This window comes from Mixophyes fleayi, chromosome 4 (assembly GCF_038048845.1).
Source record: "Mixophyes fleayi isolate aMixFle1 chromosome 4, aMixFle1.hap1, whole genome shotgun sequence".
NCBI classification, from domain to species: domain Eukaryota; kingdom Metazoa; phylum Chordata; class Amphibia; order Anura; family Limnodynastidae; genus Mixophyes; species Mixophyes fleayi.
In genome coordinates, this window is record NC_134405.1 from 228806483 (window position 1) to 228824488 (window position 18006).

The 18006-nt window shown below is 41.0% G+C and overlaps 1 protein-coding gene across 1 annotated transcript in view; it reads left to right on the plus strand.

The window, feature by feature from the left end:
* The window catches only part of PLXNC1 (plexin C1), a 142674-nt gene extending 130075 nt beyond the window's left edge, over window positions 1-12599 (plus strand). Inside the window, exons 28-31 of the mRNA XM_075209404.1 lie at window positions 1736-1883; window positions 3091-3231; window positions 4974-5048; window positions 10992-12599. Of these exons, the coding sequence (XP_075065505.1) occupies window positions 1736-1883; window positions 3091-3231; window positions 4974-5048; window positions 10992-11096 (469 nt within the window). The 3' untranslated portion in view covers window positions 11097-12599. The remainder of the gene's footprint in view (window positions 1-1735; window positions 1884-3090; window positions 3232-4973; window positions 5049-10991) is intronic.
* Window positions 12600-18006: the final 5407 nt, after the last annotated feature.

Consider the following 18006-nt stretch of genomic DNA (forward strand, 5'->3'; position numbering starts at 1 on the left):
CGTGCGGCACTGGTAGTAAGGTGGCTGGTTCCTGGGGAGGAGCCAGCCACCCAGCAGTCAGTGAATGTCGGGGCCGGTCACTAATAGGCTAGGGCCGGCCCCTTTAATTCTGCTCTACACACTGCTTTGCCGGGACCTGACTGTCAGGTCCTGGAAGGCAGTGATAACGAATCCGAAGCGGCCCTTCTGGTCATCGGCCCTTCTGGCATTTGCCAAATTTGCCAGGTGGCCAGTCCGGCCCTGAATATTCTTAATGTAGTATTGGGGGTGATTTCCAGAGCATAGATCCTTTTCTATCAAGGAAAGAAACAAAAGAAGAGAAGAAAACAATCTAGTGCACACTGTATAGTATAAATATCCATGTCAATTATATACAATACATATATTATCGTATGTAGACAGAACAGTGTATCGGTCGCATCTGCGTTAACACATCCTCGGCACTCTAGTGTTGTACATTGTCTATGTTCATCCGACCCCTCCCTCCCCTCCCACCATTGTAGGCAGACATAAATGTTGTTTGTGTTCAGACCTGAATTGCATGCAATTGCCCTCATTGACGTAAGGATGCATAGAGCTATTTTCCGCAAGGTACACTGAAATGGAATTGTGTCCGAAGATGAATCGGGCCCTTAATGTATACTTGTCTCTTCTCAGTGAAGTATAGAAGGCAATGATGGGTAACCTGATACACTTCAAGGGCAGTGTGCAAGGTGCTCCAACCTTCATAAGTGTTTAGAGAGATCAGCGCTACCCGGGTCTCACCGAAAACTATTGAAAGTTTAAAAAAAAAAATCAACATCACAAGAGGAGCTGGTCTGGTCTATGGAGAATGAGATTGCAAAAAACAGCATCCCACCTTAAAGGGGCGTCCATCTTTGAGCTGAAAAGTGCTGGGGTGTAGGATTAAAGTACAAGATTAGTACCCCTTGAGTGACAATCCCAGTATAATGGACCCCTGACCATTATACCAAAATATTAGAAACAGGTAAACATACACAATGTTAAAGTAAACTTTGAGTAAAAGACTCCCCAAACCTATGTTTACAGTGTTACTAAATATGAATTAGAATATTCCTTCTCAATCCATCATAGTCCAAATGGAAAAATAAAATATGTTCTTATATCTTCTGTCTTGACGTGTAGTCCAAATGGGGAAAAAATAACCTTAAAAAAATTACCCACCCACTAACTAACACTAGCTGCTGCTAAACAATCAAAAAGGAGTCCCAGGGACTCCCTTTCACCAGCAGCCAATCACAAGTGGTTTCCCACACTTGCCACTTTTGATTGGCTGACAGTTTTCCCATTCATTTCAATAAACTCATTAATTTTAGTGGAGTTTCTACATGGAACACACATTCTGGAAACACAATTTAAATGTATGTGGCATTTAAATTAATAAAAAAAACTTTTTGGAAAACATTGTGTTTTAGATCCATGGAAATATCTATAAATTGCATAAATTTGATAGAGAATAGCTGTTTAACATATTAGACATTTGTTATGAATTCGCAGAATATTTTTGCTATTTCAAGCACTTTCCCAAAAATTGTCTTAATGAGCCAATGAACTCCACTTCCAAACCACTTGTGTTACTGAATGAACCTGTTTAATAGATGTTGTTTATGGTTTATATTTATGTTCTCACTATACTGGACCCAGTCACCATTGTAAGATCACAGACCCTGAGTCAATGTTTTACTTACATATTTTTGTCTTTTATTTTAATCAGTCTTCCTCTGCGGTTTTGGGTTAACATACTGAAAAATCCACAATTTGTCCTGGACATTAAAAAGACCCCTCTTCTGGACAGCTGCTTGTCAGTAATTACTCAGGCATTTATGGATGGATTTTCTCTTGCAGAACAGCAACTAGGAAAGGTAATATATCCATAAATGCAACAAATGGAAACATTACTCACTTGTTGGAAACTGACATGGTCTATAATCCATACAGGGTGCTCCCAATGCCTCAGAAGAGATACACAACCAGTTCATTTTGCACCATTTCCATAATTTAATTTTGGCAGTGTTTTAGTGTAGGAGAAAAACTATGGTCAGTAAAAAAAATTTTTTACATTTTAAAGGAGTGGATGGTATAAGGTGTCAGGACCATGACGCTGGTTCTATCCCCATGTAAGATTCCCAAGTAGTGATGCAACCAAATAACGAAGGTCTCACCCACCCACTGTAATGCTACTCAGAGAGCCAGAATTTTGGGGCTAATAATGTCTGGGACCTGACATCTAACCTTAAAGAGGCTGTCCCAGCAATACAATAAAAAAGTATAAGCATTGGTGTGAGTAAGGACTCATCGTAAATGATGAGCACTGACCACTTCAACAGCTGCAGAGTAAATGAGAAAGGACATTTTCACAGTACAGGGAGAGCTCTCTTGTCCTTTGTGTTGTTTGCTATTCTAACCTGTCACTCATTTGTCTTCCTCTAAGTTCACACTCAGGTACAGTGCACAGCACCTTAACTTCACAGAAGCAAGCCAGTTTGGTACAATATAAGGGCATTCATAAAGGGTTCCCTCTGCTGGTACCAGATGAACACTAAGAATTTGAAAACAGAGGTCATGCAGTCTGATTGGCAGCAGATGTGGCACCATGAGGCCCTTTGGTGGTGAACAGTATACCTTGAATCATTGGGTCACTGTATGGTTTAATAAATGGGAATGCAGCATTCCAGGCACTTAGGAGGTTCTAGTTGTCTTACAAAATGGGAAAAAGTTGGGGAACTTACTTGGAACTGGATATAAACCAGTACATCATATTACACACCAGACAGGAGTTGTTGTAGTATATTAGGACAAGCTCTCACTCATCGTGACTACTGCCTAGTAAGCTTGATTGGCAGCTTATAAATATCACAGGTAGGAGCAGGTTCTGTGAATCAGAAACAATTGGAGTGAGCATCAGAACTCAGGAAACAAATATACAGTAAATTATTAAAAAATTTGCAGATTTTACTTTTTTTTATGCAAATCTCTTTAATGTGGGTACTTGTAACATGTATTATCAGACTGTACTGAACATAACTTTGTTATATTTGATTGATACAAATTGTTTGTCTCCATTCACAGTCCGCTCCAACTAACAAGCTCCTTTATGCCAAAGAAATCCCACTGTATAAAGAGGAGATTAAAGCTTACTATAATGAAATCCGAGATGCATCTCCATTATCCTCCACAGAGTTGACAGAGTTCTTGACTATGGAATCAATGGTATTTTATTCATTTGAATTTTGCTACCTAACATACATGACACAAACAGATATGCAAACATATATTCAAAGTGTGGTACTTCAGTAAAACTAAGTGGTCTATTTATTAAAGGAAATGAGCCCTAAATCCTACAAAAAAAGGATTTTCACAGAATTAAGGGCTCCTCCCTATTTAGCAAAACCCCCGGCCGGTAAAGGCGATCATCGGCTATCGCAGACGGATAGTCACTGCTGGGGACTCATGTAATGCTTCCTCATGCAAAGCATGGTAAAGTATATCTATCAAATACTGCCATTGTCCTCATTGTTTACACAATCTCAGGATGCCGTTAGCCGGGGGTGCCCACAGGAAAAACTGCTTTATTATTATATATTTATGTGGGACCCAGACACTGTACAGATGTATGTTTGTGGGACCAAGACACTGTACTGATGTGTGTATGTATGTGGAACCCAGACATTGTACTGATGTATGTGGGACTCAGATACTGTACTGATGTGTGTGTGTATGTATGTATGTGGGACCCAGACATTGTACTGATGTGTGTATGTATGTGGGACCCAGACCCTGTACTGATGTGTGCAGGGCAGCCAAGAGGAATTCAGGGCCCCGATACAACAACTTCATAGGGCCCCCCTTATAGTTGAGCATGTTAAAAAAAATAAAAATTGCGAAACCGCTGTGGGTGTATTCATAAGTTTGGGGGCGTGGCTAGCAGGTGAAAAACGCTAGGCAACCCTACTACTTGCAGGCTCCTCTCTGCGCCGCTCCTCACTGAATGTCGTGTGTGACTTGATGACGTCATGCCAAACATTCAGTGTGAACGGAGCAGGGAGGAGGTAAGAGGGACGCTGGTGCCGTGATCACGTCAGTGTGTTTTTTTTTTTTTTAACTACCCTGCTCCCCCCACCAATGAATGGGGCTGAGCCACCTCCCCCCCCCCCCTCTCAACGTGGATAAAAAAAACCAACACAAAAACCGTCGGCATTAAGTTATCAGTACCCCCCCTCCCCCTCTCAGCGGCCCTGGATGTACTGATGTGTGTATGTATGTGGTACCCTGGCACTGTACTGATGTGTGTATGTATGTGGTACCCTGGCACTGTACTGATGTGTGTATGTATGTGGGACCCTGACACTACTGATGTATTTGTGTATACCTCTCAACTATCCTGATTTCAGCAGGACAGTCCAGACTTTAGAGTTCTGTCCTGCTGTCCCACTCATGAGCATGTTTGTCCTATGGGTTGGAATGTTTGGGGAAGAGAGATAGCTAATGCGCAGCCTAGCGCTGCAGCCCTCTGGAGGCGTGACCACACCTTGAAATAACCACGTCACCTTGTGCCCTGATCGCGTCTCCTGTCTCGCTGCTGTGGACTTGCATGTTTGAAGGTATGATTTATGTGAGACACGGACGGTGTACTGGTATATTTATGTGGGACACAGATGCTGTACTGATGTATATATGTGGCCAGTTGCTGGCTGGGCTGGGGGGCATCTGCTCCCTGGGCCGAACCCATAGTGGGCTAGCTTGGGCTGGGTCACTGGACTACCTGCATTTTTTTTTCCTTTAAAATGTTTCTAATAGGCTGTTGAGTCGTGTCTTGCCCCTAATTTGCCAACCCTCCCCTGTATGTGGCACACAGATGATGTTCTGATGTATGTATGTGTGACACAGACACTGTACTGATGTATTGATGTGGAACACAGATGCTGTACTGATGTATTTTTGAACTTTTTTAGAAACATGAACATGAATTTAAAGAAGATGTGGCTATGTTGGAACTCTACAAGTATATTGAAAAATATTACAATGTGGTACGTAGACGTAATCATATTTAAATTATACACATTGTAATGTCAAATTTACAAAATGTGAATAGTATGTGTGCATGATAAAGAACGAACACTAAAATTATTTATTTATTAACCTTTATTTATATAAATTGGTTATTCTACTTGGCTGAAAGAGTAACTCTTCTAAACTTAATATTGTACTGGCACTGATAAAGTTAACACGGCAGCTTAGGCATCTAAATTAAACAGCAGTAAAATGATTCTGAGCTCATTTTATGTATTGGAAACAGCCACCATCTCATGACAGCCTACGTCGTGCTGTTTCACTTCTGGGGGTAAATGTATCAAAGTGCGATTTTGCAACTCCAGCGATTTTCTCTGGAGAGTTGAAACTCGCCGATGTATGAAGCTGAGATTTCATGCAAAATCGCCAGAGTTGTGCTTCTGTCAAAATCGCTATTTGCAAAATCGCCAGAGATCAAACTCCCGACTGTTTGCTACTGCAGCTATCCAAGTCTCCAATGTATGAAGCTGCGAGTAAGCAAACTCAGGTGAGTTTGCTTCAAAACATGCCAGATACAACACGCTGCTTGACAGCAGCGTGTTGTACAAACACATCACTGTTACACTGCCCTGGCCGTGTTAAAATGTTAAAGAATTAATAAAAGTTTTTTTTTTAAAAAAAAGCGTGAGGTCCCCCCGCTATACCAGCTTAACCCTAGTGCTGCCTGCCTAGTGCTGGTCCCGTGAAAATCGGGGAAAAATTTTGCGTGGGGTCCCCCCGATTTTCACTTTACCAGCAGTAGGCAAACCAGCCAGGGTTGGCGGCACTATAGCAGTGGGACACACTGCAGGGGTCCCCCTGCCATAATGACTAACCAACCCTAGACTGTTCAGCCCTGGGCTGGATTCCCTAGGGAGTGGGGTCCACCGAAAAAAACGAGCGGGCCCCCCCCCCTTGAAAGAACCAGCCCAGTGCTGATAGCACTAGGGCTCTTCCTACTACCCCTGGGCTGTGGGTAGTAGGGTAATAACAGCGAAAGTGAGTAAAAATAATAAACGGACGCCATTTTGTTTTGTGGAACTACATGTCCCAGCCAGCCAGGTTGCCAAAAACAGTGTGGCCATGTTGGTGCTTGTATAACTACAAGCACCAGCATACCCACGGCAGCCAGGGCATGTTGGCACTTGGAGAACCACAAGTGCCAACATGCCCTGACATCCCTGGCTTGCTGGGACCTGTAGTTCCACAAAAAAAAAAGTTAAATAAATAACAACACCCTTGTAAACACCACATACATTTATTAAAAATAAAAAACCCACAATAAACACACTAACCACCCTCATTTTCACCACATCTATTTAATAAAAATAAAAACACCCCAAATACTCACAGAAGATTATTATTATTATTATTAATTTTTATTTATAAGGCGCCACAAGGCGTCTGCAGCGCCGTACTGAGACAAACAAATTACAATACAATGGGAGACAGCACAGTACAGTAAACAGTAAGCACGGCAACTCAGTAAGCTTAATGCACAGCTAGAGAGGGCGGGGAAGGGGGAGGGAGGATCCGCAAATGACGGGGCCCAAGAAGGAGGGCGCGGAAGACAGGGAGACCCCCAGGGGGGAGCGAGAGTGGACGTGGGGTGGAGGACCCTCAAGGAGGAGGGCTAAGTAGCTGGAGAGCAGAGTTAGAAGTGGTGGAAACAGGAGGAGAGATGGCCCTGCTTAGAGGAGCGTACAATCTAAGGGAAGGGGTGGACAGACAGAGAGATGCAGGGGAGAGAGGGAGAGTAGAGGGACGGAGGCAGAAGATAAGGTAGGAAGTTAAGTGGGAGACAGAAAGGCTTTAAGAAAAAGGTGGGTTTTTAGGGCCCATTTGAAACTGGACAGATTAGGGGAAGTTCTGATGGAGGGAGGGAGCTTGTTCCAGTGGAGGGGGGCAGCGCTGGTGAAGTCTTGGTTACGCGTGTGGGAGGAGGTTATAAGAGGGGAAGAGAGGCGACGGTCAGAGCCAGAACGGAGAGGGCGGGATGGAGCATGAATAGAGGAGGGTGGAGATGTAGGGCGCAGTGGAGTTGGCGAGGGCCTTGTAGGTGAGTGTGAGGAGCTTAAAGAGGATTCTGAAGGGGAATGGGAGCCAGTGAAGGGCTAGGTAGAGGGGGGAGACAGAAGAGGAGCGGCGAGAAAGGAAAATAAGCCTAGCGGCAGCGTTAAGGACAGATCGAAGGGGATCGAGATGAGAGTGGGGGAGTCAATGAGGAGGTTGCAGTAGTCCAGGCGGGAGATGATCAGAGAGTGGATAAGGCATTTGGTGGCATCTTGGGAGAGGAAGGGCCGAATGCGAGCGATGTTACGCAGCTGGAAGCGGCAGGATTTAGCAAGAGAGGATGTGGGGCCAAAGGGGAGAGAGAGGAATCGAGGATGACACCAAGGCAGCGAAGTTGGGGGACAGGGGAGATAGAGGTGTTGTCGACAGTGATGGAGAGGTCAGAAGGGGATGAGGTATGAGAGGGAGGAAAAACTATGAGCTCAGTTTTGGCAAGGTTAAGTTTAAGGAATCGAGAGGACATCCAGGAGGAGATGGTAGAGAGGCAGGCGGACACCCTAGAGAGGAGGGAGGGAGAGAGATCAGGAGAGGAGAGGTATAGTTGAGTGTCGTCAGCGTAAAGGTGGTAGCTGAAGTGGCGAAGCCATCACTTTTGGAAGTATAATTTTGCTGGGACTGGGGCAAGCACAGACTATTGGAAGGTATAATTAATATGGGACTGGGGCAAGCAGACTTTGGAGAAGAAAGACATCTTCGGTGAGTATTTGGGGTGTTTTTATTTTTATTAAATAGATGTGGTGAAAATGAGGGTGGTTAGTGTGTTTATTGTGGGTTTTTTATTTTTAATAAATGTATGTGGTGTTTACAAGGGTGTTATTTATTTAACTTTTTTTTTGTGTAACTATAGGTCCCAGCAAGCCAGGGATGTCAGGGCATGTTGGCACCCGTAGTTCTCCAAGTGCCAAGATGCCCTGGCTGCCGTGGGTATGCTGGTGCTTGTAGCTATACAAGCACCAGCATGGCCACACTGTTTTTAGCAACCTGGCTGGCTGGGACTTGTAGTTCCACAAAACAAAATGGCGTCAGTTTATTATTTTTACTCACTTTCGCCCTTTTTACCCTACTACCCACAGCCCAGGGGTAGTAGGAAGAGCCCTAGTGCTATCAGCAATGGGCTGGTTCTTTCTAGGGGGGGGGCCCACTCGTTTTTTTCGGTGGACCCCACTCCCTAGGGAATCCAGCCCAGGGCTGAACAGTCTAGGGTTGGTTAGTCATTATGGCAGGGGGACCCCTGCCGTGTGTCCCACTGCTATAGTGCCGCCAACCCTGGCTGGTTTGCCTAGTGCTGGTAAAGTGAAAATCGGGGGGACCCACGCAAAATTTTTCCCCGATTTTCACGGGACCAGCACTAGTCAAGCAGCACTAGGGTTAAGCTGGAATAGCGGGGGGACCTCACGCTTTTTTTTTTCACTTTGATCTATTCTTTACAGTTTTTACAGCTGCCGGAGCTCCGGCAGCTGTATGACAGGGGCAGTGTTACAGTGATGTGTTTACAACTCACTGTTACAACACAGGAGAGTTAGCTAAACTCGGGAGTGTTTACATCGCACAAAATCGCCAGAGTTAGCAAAACTCGCGATTTAAACACGCTGGCAACCTTGCACTTTGATACATTTACCCCCTGGACTGTGCTGTGAACAAAATAGAATGTTAACCAAAAGCAGATAAAGACACACAAGAGGAAAGCAACAACACTCAGTAAATAAAAAGTATTGTTGTACAAATTTATTTTATATAGCGTTGACGTACATTAATGCAAGACAAAATCCACCTGAAACATTTTCAAAATGTGCACAAAAGACCAGATTTAAATCCATTTGCACAACGTAAACCTACGTGTACATACCTATGTACATACGCAGTCTGACAAGTTATACACAACTTGTGCCCGTATTTTTTGTATAAAATATTGAGCCACTAGGGCGTGCACGCGCAAATTAATCATGCGAGAATTGTGAGATTTGGGATCTATATCTTTGCTCCAGACACATCTATTTGCTAGATTTAATGTGGCATGTATCTTAAGACACCTGTCAGATACAGTTGTGGAAATAAAGAGTGTAGGCACATATTAGCGCATAAACAAATGGGGCTCCTTTTAAGTTCAGCTCTCAGTTAAGTGTTGTATAGAAAGTAAATTAAGCCTTAGCTGAATTATAAATGGACAGGGCCGGGATGATGGGTAGGTAGAAGAGACAGCGCTCTTGAGTGCAATAAGGTTTGAGAATGCACCAATTAATACTGTCTTTTCTTAATCAGTAGCATATGTCTTCAATATGTAATCTTTACCTGACCACCATCAGCAATGTAGATTCCTTGCTGATTAGGTTACAAAATGAAACAGCTATTGGTTAATCTTAATATCAAATAAGTAGTGCCACAGACGAAAGTTCTGTTTTTTATTGCTTGTGCTTTGTGAAATTGAGTCACAGTAAGAAATCTGCAGTCATCAGTAAATGTTTATAGCTTACATAAGTGAAATGATTGCACTTCCTGCTTACACATTTGGACCTCTCCCCCTAATTAGTTTGAAAATATCCTTTTCTCTACTGATATATTTATCAATTATCTAACGATATATCTCTGAAAAGAATGACGAATTGAGGATACTTTTATTTCAAGTGTAATACTTTTTATGGTAAGAATTTAAATACATTGATTCATGTATGCAGACGTGCATAGACAGAGCAAAGATAATAGGTTAAATGAGTAGAGGTGGTGTTAGAATCTTGCCCTTCTACATGATTACAGGGGTTATCCTTCTCAATAAAACATGCCCCTTCTGTACAGGAAATAAGCACTGCAGCTCTTAAGACACAGTGGCCCCGATTCATTAAGGAAAGTAAAGCAAAAAATAGGAGTAACTTTGCACCTTGGCAAAACCATGTTGCATTGAAGGGGGAGGTAAATTTAAAATGTGGGGACAGATTTATAGTTTGGGTATGGCATGTCCTAGATCAGCTTTAAATTTTAGTATAAAAAAATAAGTATTTGTGTGCTACATGAAAAAACAGTCCGTGTTAACTTATGCGCAAAATAGTAAAGTCATTTGCACTCCTTGCATTGTAACATGGTTTGTCCAGGAGAAATTTAATGAATCAGGCCCAGTTTGTCTAAAAGAACAGGTAACAGGTGGGCATGTTTTATGATAAATTGTCCTGAAGTGGACAACCCATTTAAAATTCTATGCACTGGCAAATCCTATCTGTAAAAAGAAAATCTTGTTTTAGCTATTCCATCCCTTATCAGTTGTGTAATTTAGAGTTATCTTACAATGTATAAAAGATACTCTGTTCTCAACCAGGAGCAAAAAAATATCATTGGGCCAGTTTTTTTTATTGCCACATAAAAACTTTGTAAAAACAGTTGTATCACAAATGTCTCTTGTTGGTCATTGCCAATTTGTGAATTTACCTAAATATGTAACTTCATGTGAAGAATGCACATCAGGGGGTAAATATATGAACATGCGGGTTCTTCAACACCCGCGTGTTCGGCGATTAAATTTCAAGCGGCGCTGCATTGTAAAGGGAAACTTCTCTTTACAATGCAGCGCCGCTTGAAATTTAATCGCCGAACCCGCATGTTCATACATTTACCCGCAGAAGTGATTTGAGCATGGAATGTGATAACACAAAGTTTGCAAAACAGAGCCTGGCACTGAGAGAGGATTTCCCAACTAAAAATATAAATTGAATTTATATAATCTCTTGCTGGAATCTGCTAGTTGCTAACCAGCAATGCTGTTTATTAATAAATAATTACAAAGCATTATTAGTATCATGGAACTATAATAGGTTAATTATATAAGTCTCAAAATCTATTTTATCCATTTAAATCTTTTACAGATTATAACCACGCTAGAGAAGGAGACTGGGTTCGACAATGAACTGAAGCAGTTGTTACATCTCAAAAAATTAATCGCTGATAGAAAGAAGTGTACATGGGAATGAAGACATACAGCCCTGATACCCAGTCAATGCTGCATGGACAATTAGATCTTCTTCTTTCACATTAGACATGCAAATAGATAATACAGAAGTGGTAAAATCGGCTTAACTTGCCTCATCACTTTTTAATATGAAATGAAACAAGTTCTGTTTTACTGGAAATCTTTCAAAACCCGTAGTGATGATAAATAAAATATTGCATTTTCTCTTAAGGTTCACTTAACTGAGACACTTTCATAGTGAAAGGTACCTGTTGATAGCTGTTTTACTGAATATGGGTTGCCCTGAGTGAGGATAAACCCCCTCCTTCAGCTAGACAACATTGGGACTGCCACTCAGCCTGAGCGGAAATGTCTGTGCCTTCAAACATATGCATCTCCTAGTTGTCACAGGAAATTATACTTACCAACTAGGCAGCATTTGTACTGCACCGTATAAATGAATTGGCATTCAAACAACTCTGCAGTCCAAATTTTATATCACTAATAGACGCTGCTGCAAAAGTCACCAGATGGGGCATGTGACCAGGGCAGCCAAGAGAAAATCTGGGCCCCATTACAGCAACTTCTTGCAACCCACCACCCCCATAATTGATAATCATAGATAAATTTATGCCGCCGCTCCATAGCATCATCCTGTCAAATAGGTGAGTTCAAACCATTGGGGGCATGCCTAGCAGGTGAAAAGAGCCAAGTAAAAAAAAAAAAGAGAGGGGGTAGTGATTCCTAGACTACCGCACTAGAATTATATAATTTAGGCTGTTCTCTTTCCAATCTTTTTTTTTCTCTTTCAAAATCCATATTAGTTTTGTTCTTATGTATATCTTATGGAAAGGTGCAATCAGAAACTGTTAAATGTGTCAACACAGTTAGAAAGAACAGTTTCCTTCAGATGGTGCATTGACAGCCTTCAATTGATACTTAGTTACTTGGACTCTATTATCCTGGGAATAAGTCTAAAAAACTATACTTTATTATTCATCAATTAAAATCCTTAACAATAAGGAGACAGTGAATATTAAAACCAATTTGTGCTCTGTGTAGTGTGCATTATACAAAATAGTGAGTTAAAGCTCACTTCATTTCTCAACATTTTATAATTACCCCTTATTATTGGTGTAATTAATAATAATAAGGTAATTATAAAATAATAAGAAATCAAAAGGCATGTATATGTAAGATACCTAAATATTTTTCAGTAAGGACTTTTATTATTATATAAATTCATTGTGGCATGAAATGAGCCATGTGAAACATCTCTGTTTCTTCCATTGTAGACTCAGATTCTCATGTTGCCTGAATAAGCCAATTACTCATTACAACGTAATTGTTTGCAGAGCTTGAATGTAAAGATGTAATATGTGGATGCTGCAAATGTGACTCTAGTCTTAATGGTAATAGGTTCCTATAAAAGTTTTATGTTAACTGTCATTTCCCGCGTCTTTCTGTGTTACTACTTACATTTTACTTTAAACGTTATTCAATAAAGTAAACAATATACATGAAACGCGTCAGCCTCAATCTTAGACATGGTGCTTGTAAACAGGAAAATAAAACATAAACAAAGACATTCAAATAGTTTCTCCAAAAATGCTTACTAATCCATATTCTCTCCATGGAAGATATATTTTCATAAATTCCTACTATTACTATTATTTTGGGTGAGTGTAACCATGGTGATGATAACAGATACAGCGGGATAATACAGAAGGGGTTGAGCTGAAACCTTTTTGTTTTAAGATTGTTGTATATTTACTACCAAGGTATGGACCTAGGGCAGTGATGGGTAACCTGTGACACTCCAGGTGTTGTGAAACTACAAGCCCCAGCATGCTCTGCCAGTAGATAACTAGCTGATAGTTGACAGAGCATGCTGGGACTTGTAGTTTCACAACACCTGGAGTGTCACAGATTAGCCATCACTGACCTAGAGCAATTGGCTATATATCATTTAATGCCCACAGCCAATTTTTGATGTGTTGCTGGAATATTGTTATTCCACATTACCCAGTCAGCTGTAAGAATTGAGGTAATATAGATATGTATGACATCTAAGATCCAATTCTTGGCTCTTAAGGGCACAAACAGTGAAAAATTTCTATATCCGGTGCCTGACAATTGTAGCACTGGTTGGTGTTGTGTGGTAAGCAGGCCCGGCGTTCCCATTAGGCAAGGTTAGGCACTTGCCTAGGGCGCCGGGCTCTGAAGGGCGCCACAGAATTCTGAAATACTTTAAAACTGTGCGGCGACCACTGACCATACCTGTCACGGCCGCCGCACAGCATTCAGATGGACGGGGAGGGGGGGGAAGAGGCTATTTTGTCACCACTGCCGCCTCTCTGCTCCGTCTCCTCCCCTCCACTTACTAGTGTCAGTGAGCGGAGGGGAGGAGACGGAGCAGAGAGGCGGCGGTGGTGAGACAAGGTGAGGAGAGATTTTTGCAGGGGGGGGGGGGTGGGGGGCGCCGCTTTTTTAAAAATGCCAAGGGTGCCGTGGACCCTGGCACCGGCCCTGGTGGTAAGTACTCTCAAGTTAGCTATACCTATGTAAGCAGTGTCTAAATCAATTGTCTGTCTTGTGTGTAAATAAATTAGAGAATTGTGTGTGTGTGTTTGTGGGGGAAATGGGATATTGAGGTTTCCTTACCACAGCACACCATTAAGCGTAAATTGTTTGTCTGTGACATTTAGGGCCTGATGTAGAGTTGGATACATTTTATACTTAAACCAGAGCCGCATTTATCTTAGCGTGACTCTGCACAGTACAAAAGATGAAAACATTTTAGTAAGGTAAGCTTAAACCATATCATATCACTGGCTGTAAGCCCGAGAAACAAATACATTTAAAAAAAAAAAAAACACTGAAACCTCCCCTAAAAGCCAAACCAGCCCCAAAACTGCCAGTACCAGCACTAGTCTAGTGCTTGTGGCACTATAGCAGGTAAACCTGCAGCTTGTGTCCCCCCTGCTTTAGTACCAAAAAGCCCTAGAACTGTGACAGAAATTCCTATGGGGAATGTAGCCCACCCCTAGAACTAATGAGCCCCATGTTGATAGAAATGATGCTCTTCCCACTCCCCTGGTGTGGTGGGTAGGGGTTAATTAAGTAAAATAAGGTAAAAAGAGTAAACAAGTTATTATTCATTTTATTCCATGGTGCATAGGTCTCAGCATGTCCAGGCAGTCTTTAAGTGTTTGGGCATGCTGGTGTTTGTAATACTACAAGTGCCAGGATATCCATGGATGCTAGGGCATGCTGGCACTTGAGGAACTACCAGCATGTCCTGGCACACAGGGTCCAATGGGATCTGCAGTGCTTCAGAGGAAAATGTAACTAATAGACACACACTGATGTAACAAAATATTGAAATAAAAACACCCTACACAACCCACCACCCTCTTTAGTTCCTCACCAAATCATAAGATTAGCAAATGGATCATTGGCATCTTCATCTGTAAACAATCGGATGTATACAAAATAGAAACCCCCCATAGGTGTTGCAAGGCTAGCTCAGTTAAGAGCATACGATGCAAATGTAGGTATATTTATAACTAGGGTATTTCCTATGTTCTGACTATGGCAGGGAGAACCTTGTGTGTCACCAGCAGGGATGGCATAGATTAGGACTGCTATTTGCAATTTTAGCAGAACCCCACACTTTTCATCCCTTTGATTTTTTTTATTTTCTTGTTTTTGGCACTATATGAATTTGTGTATTTAGTTTTTATTTTAAGGGATGAAACGTGGTGGACTTTCCCCACCAAAACCTCATTACTCGGTTCCTTCATTCGCACAGGCCTGAGAAGAGCCCACATCGATTGTGTCACTCGTTGGCCAAATTAAATCTCTTTCCTCCACAGAATAATCAGACACCGATTTTGGTAACGCTCACTGGAAATCCTATGCCGATGCTGATAAACAATACATTAGAAAAAAAACTCCCACAATCAGACTCACTGATTCTGCACTGATGCTTACAGTTTGCAATTTGGCAATATCAGTTGGTAGAAAAGTGCTGTGCTCTTAAATTTTCACCTCACACTTAAACCTTTTCCTGCAGGAAAATGGGGAGGAGGGAACTGTGTTTGCATGCTATTATTATAGGTTATATACAGTTCTGGGTGCAATGCAAAATATTTGCACTCATTTTTTTATGTAAATGATTTAAATCAACACTCCCAGTGAGCCGAGAGTGAGTGGCTTGATTGCCATTATAAAGTTGCTGCTGATAATGGATGAGTGTGAGGACCAATTGGTAGCTGCAAGCTCCGTGCTTGAGGCTATTGATATTTGTCCACGTGGTCACACACCCCTCAACAGCTTTTAGCTAGGATAGCTTCTGGGCTCCGATGTAGAGGGGGTGAAACAAAGCTGGCAATGCTCCTCAATAATTAATAACATCATGTCGCTCTCTCCTTTTAACAGTACGCTCTCAGCCAGCTGTCTCCCGCTTATTTCTGTGTGCAACACCCTCTCCCCTTCAGTTCTTTGTCTCACAGTTCTGTCACACCACAGCTGTCTCTGCACTAGCCTGTTATGTTTGTCTAGTCGCTATTCAATGAAAATTGTCCTCTTCGAATAGTGTGGTTCCAACTCACAAAGTGATTTAATAGCAAGAAGAAAAAATTAATAAAATAAGTAAAGCCGATTACATACGCAGGCGCTCTGGATGCAGCATACAGTCATTCAATTCTGAAGTCATGAAGACTGTATGATAGTCCCAGAGATCAGTTTATATGCAGTTGGTGTTACATTGAAAACAGTAGAGATGATATGGCATGTTTCCATTGGTTCAGGCTTCAGGACAGTCTGGTATAATGCAGGTCATAGGTCCGTTCAAATGATGCCCTCCAAAGGTGGGGGTCAACTCTCCAACAGCTGCATACGTATCTTCCGGCCGAAAAGCTGGTTCAAACTGGTCTATTTTCATTACACACACACACAATACCATTCTGATCATTAATTCCCTATCATTCATAACTCACATACGCAAGGTGCGATCTCTTGGCCGATAGGAACGGATGTCTGAGGATAAATAGGGTATTAGAATGATACTAAACATGATATGTTTCCTGTATCCTGAACCTTAGGTCTCACTAAAGTGCATTTAACATTATTATATTTAACTATAAACTCTATTAACTTTGGTTATAAACGACTGTGTTTTGGAACTATTTTAAGGTGAACTATTTACAAATGAATGTGTAAGAGTACATGTGTGTAGAAGTGTTCGCATGTGTTGTGGTTAAATACACCCTTTCACGCCGTAGCGTTCTATTTGCATATTTTCAAAGACAACCAGATTGATGGATATTAATTTGAAATTACTACATCCAATTATTTTACTTCAGCAAGCCTTGAGTCTGTTTTTTTCTGTCCCTGAGCATTCTCTAAGCCTGGATCTTTACTATTTACACTGTACCCACTGACACTAACGTGAAGTATGATCAGAGATAGATCATTTAAAAGGAGAAAGGTGAGACTAAAGAAGAGAAATAAAACTTAAATACAGAATAAGGAAAATAAAAATCTGTCTTCCAAACAAGCAGCTTTGCAGTATTTGTACAGTGTTTACTTGTGGGCAAAAAAGGACGTTACAACTGTGCAAGCTTAGGGTTCTTTGTTCCTGTGAAGTAGCACGTCTTTCACATGACAGCTATTGAGGATGTGGCATTAAGCAAAACCAAGCATGGGAATGTGCACTTTTCTCAGGTTTTTAATGACCCATCACAATACAATAAATTGCAACAAACCTATAATAATCAACAGTCTACTTGGAGCCTTCATATAAAGGCAGTAAAGGGTAAACCAATGAAACATTTTTTATTTCAGTAGAAATTACAGTACATTAAATACTGTACTATATTGCACTGGTAGTCTGTAAATAAAAGCCAGGTTTACAAATTGCGTTTTCCTATACTGCCACCTCCTACTACGTCAGCGTGTACAAGGTAGAACTAGTTTAAAGACGGCTACCTGGTTTATTATATGCTATGTGAAAAATCATATGTACAACTTGACTTAAATGCAAATAAAGATTCAGTCTTCGAAAGGGAGCCTACAGCTGGATGTTTAAAGAAACTGCTAGCCCGATAACTATAAAGACAAAAACAAAATAAAACACACTTCTTCAAACCCAACATTAATCTCTATGACAACCCATGCAATTAAAATAAATCCAGAAATTGCCTTCAGCATTCACAGAATCTAAAAGCTCTCATATTTAAAATAAAAAGAATTACATAACAATACAGCACACTGCAATATTTAATGGGCTTCATTATCTGTACCCTATCAATTTAAACTAAGAAAATAATGTCTATTTACATGGACCTGAATTGATTATATACATAGACTAAACATTTCATAAAGTGCACATATTTAGTGTTAATAAAATACATGGAATTTATGGGGTGGAAAAAGTAAACAGGGTAAGATAAGTGATCAAGTATATAGTCCTTTCAATGGAATCCAAAGAAAAATAAATAAAAGAGCAACATTTTTTAAAAACATTTAATCACAACAGTGTAAAAACATTGTATGTTAGAACATGTTATGTTATCAAAGGACAACTTAACAAGTTATTTTTTTTTTTTTTTAAGAGCCACTAATAACATTCACAAATATGTGTGTACAGGTTGCAGTAGCTTTCCAGAACTAATGATAGGTAGGATAAATTTCAGACTGTGGGGAAAGATCTTTTTCCTATACAAATTTGGAGCAAATACACCTATTTTTATGGGGAGGTGAATGAATTTATAGACCAAGATATCTGGATGCAAAACTGATCTTTCAATTGGAAAAGCTGGGTAAATGGGTTATTCCTTATTCAATGAAGGCTAAACATATATTTTAAAAACAAAACAAAACACATAAGATGCACTAAAAGGGGACTTTCTAGAAGCGTGGGGGCC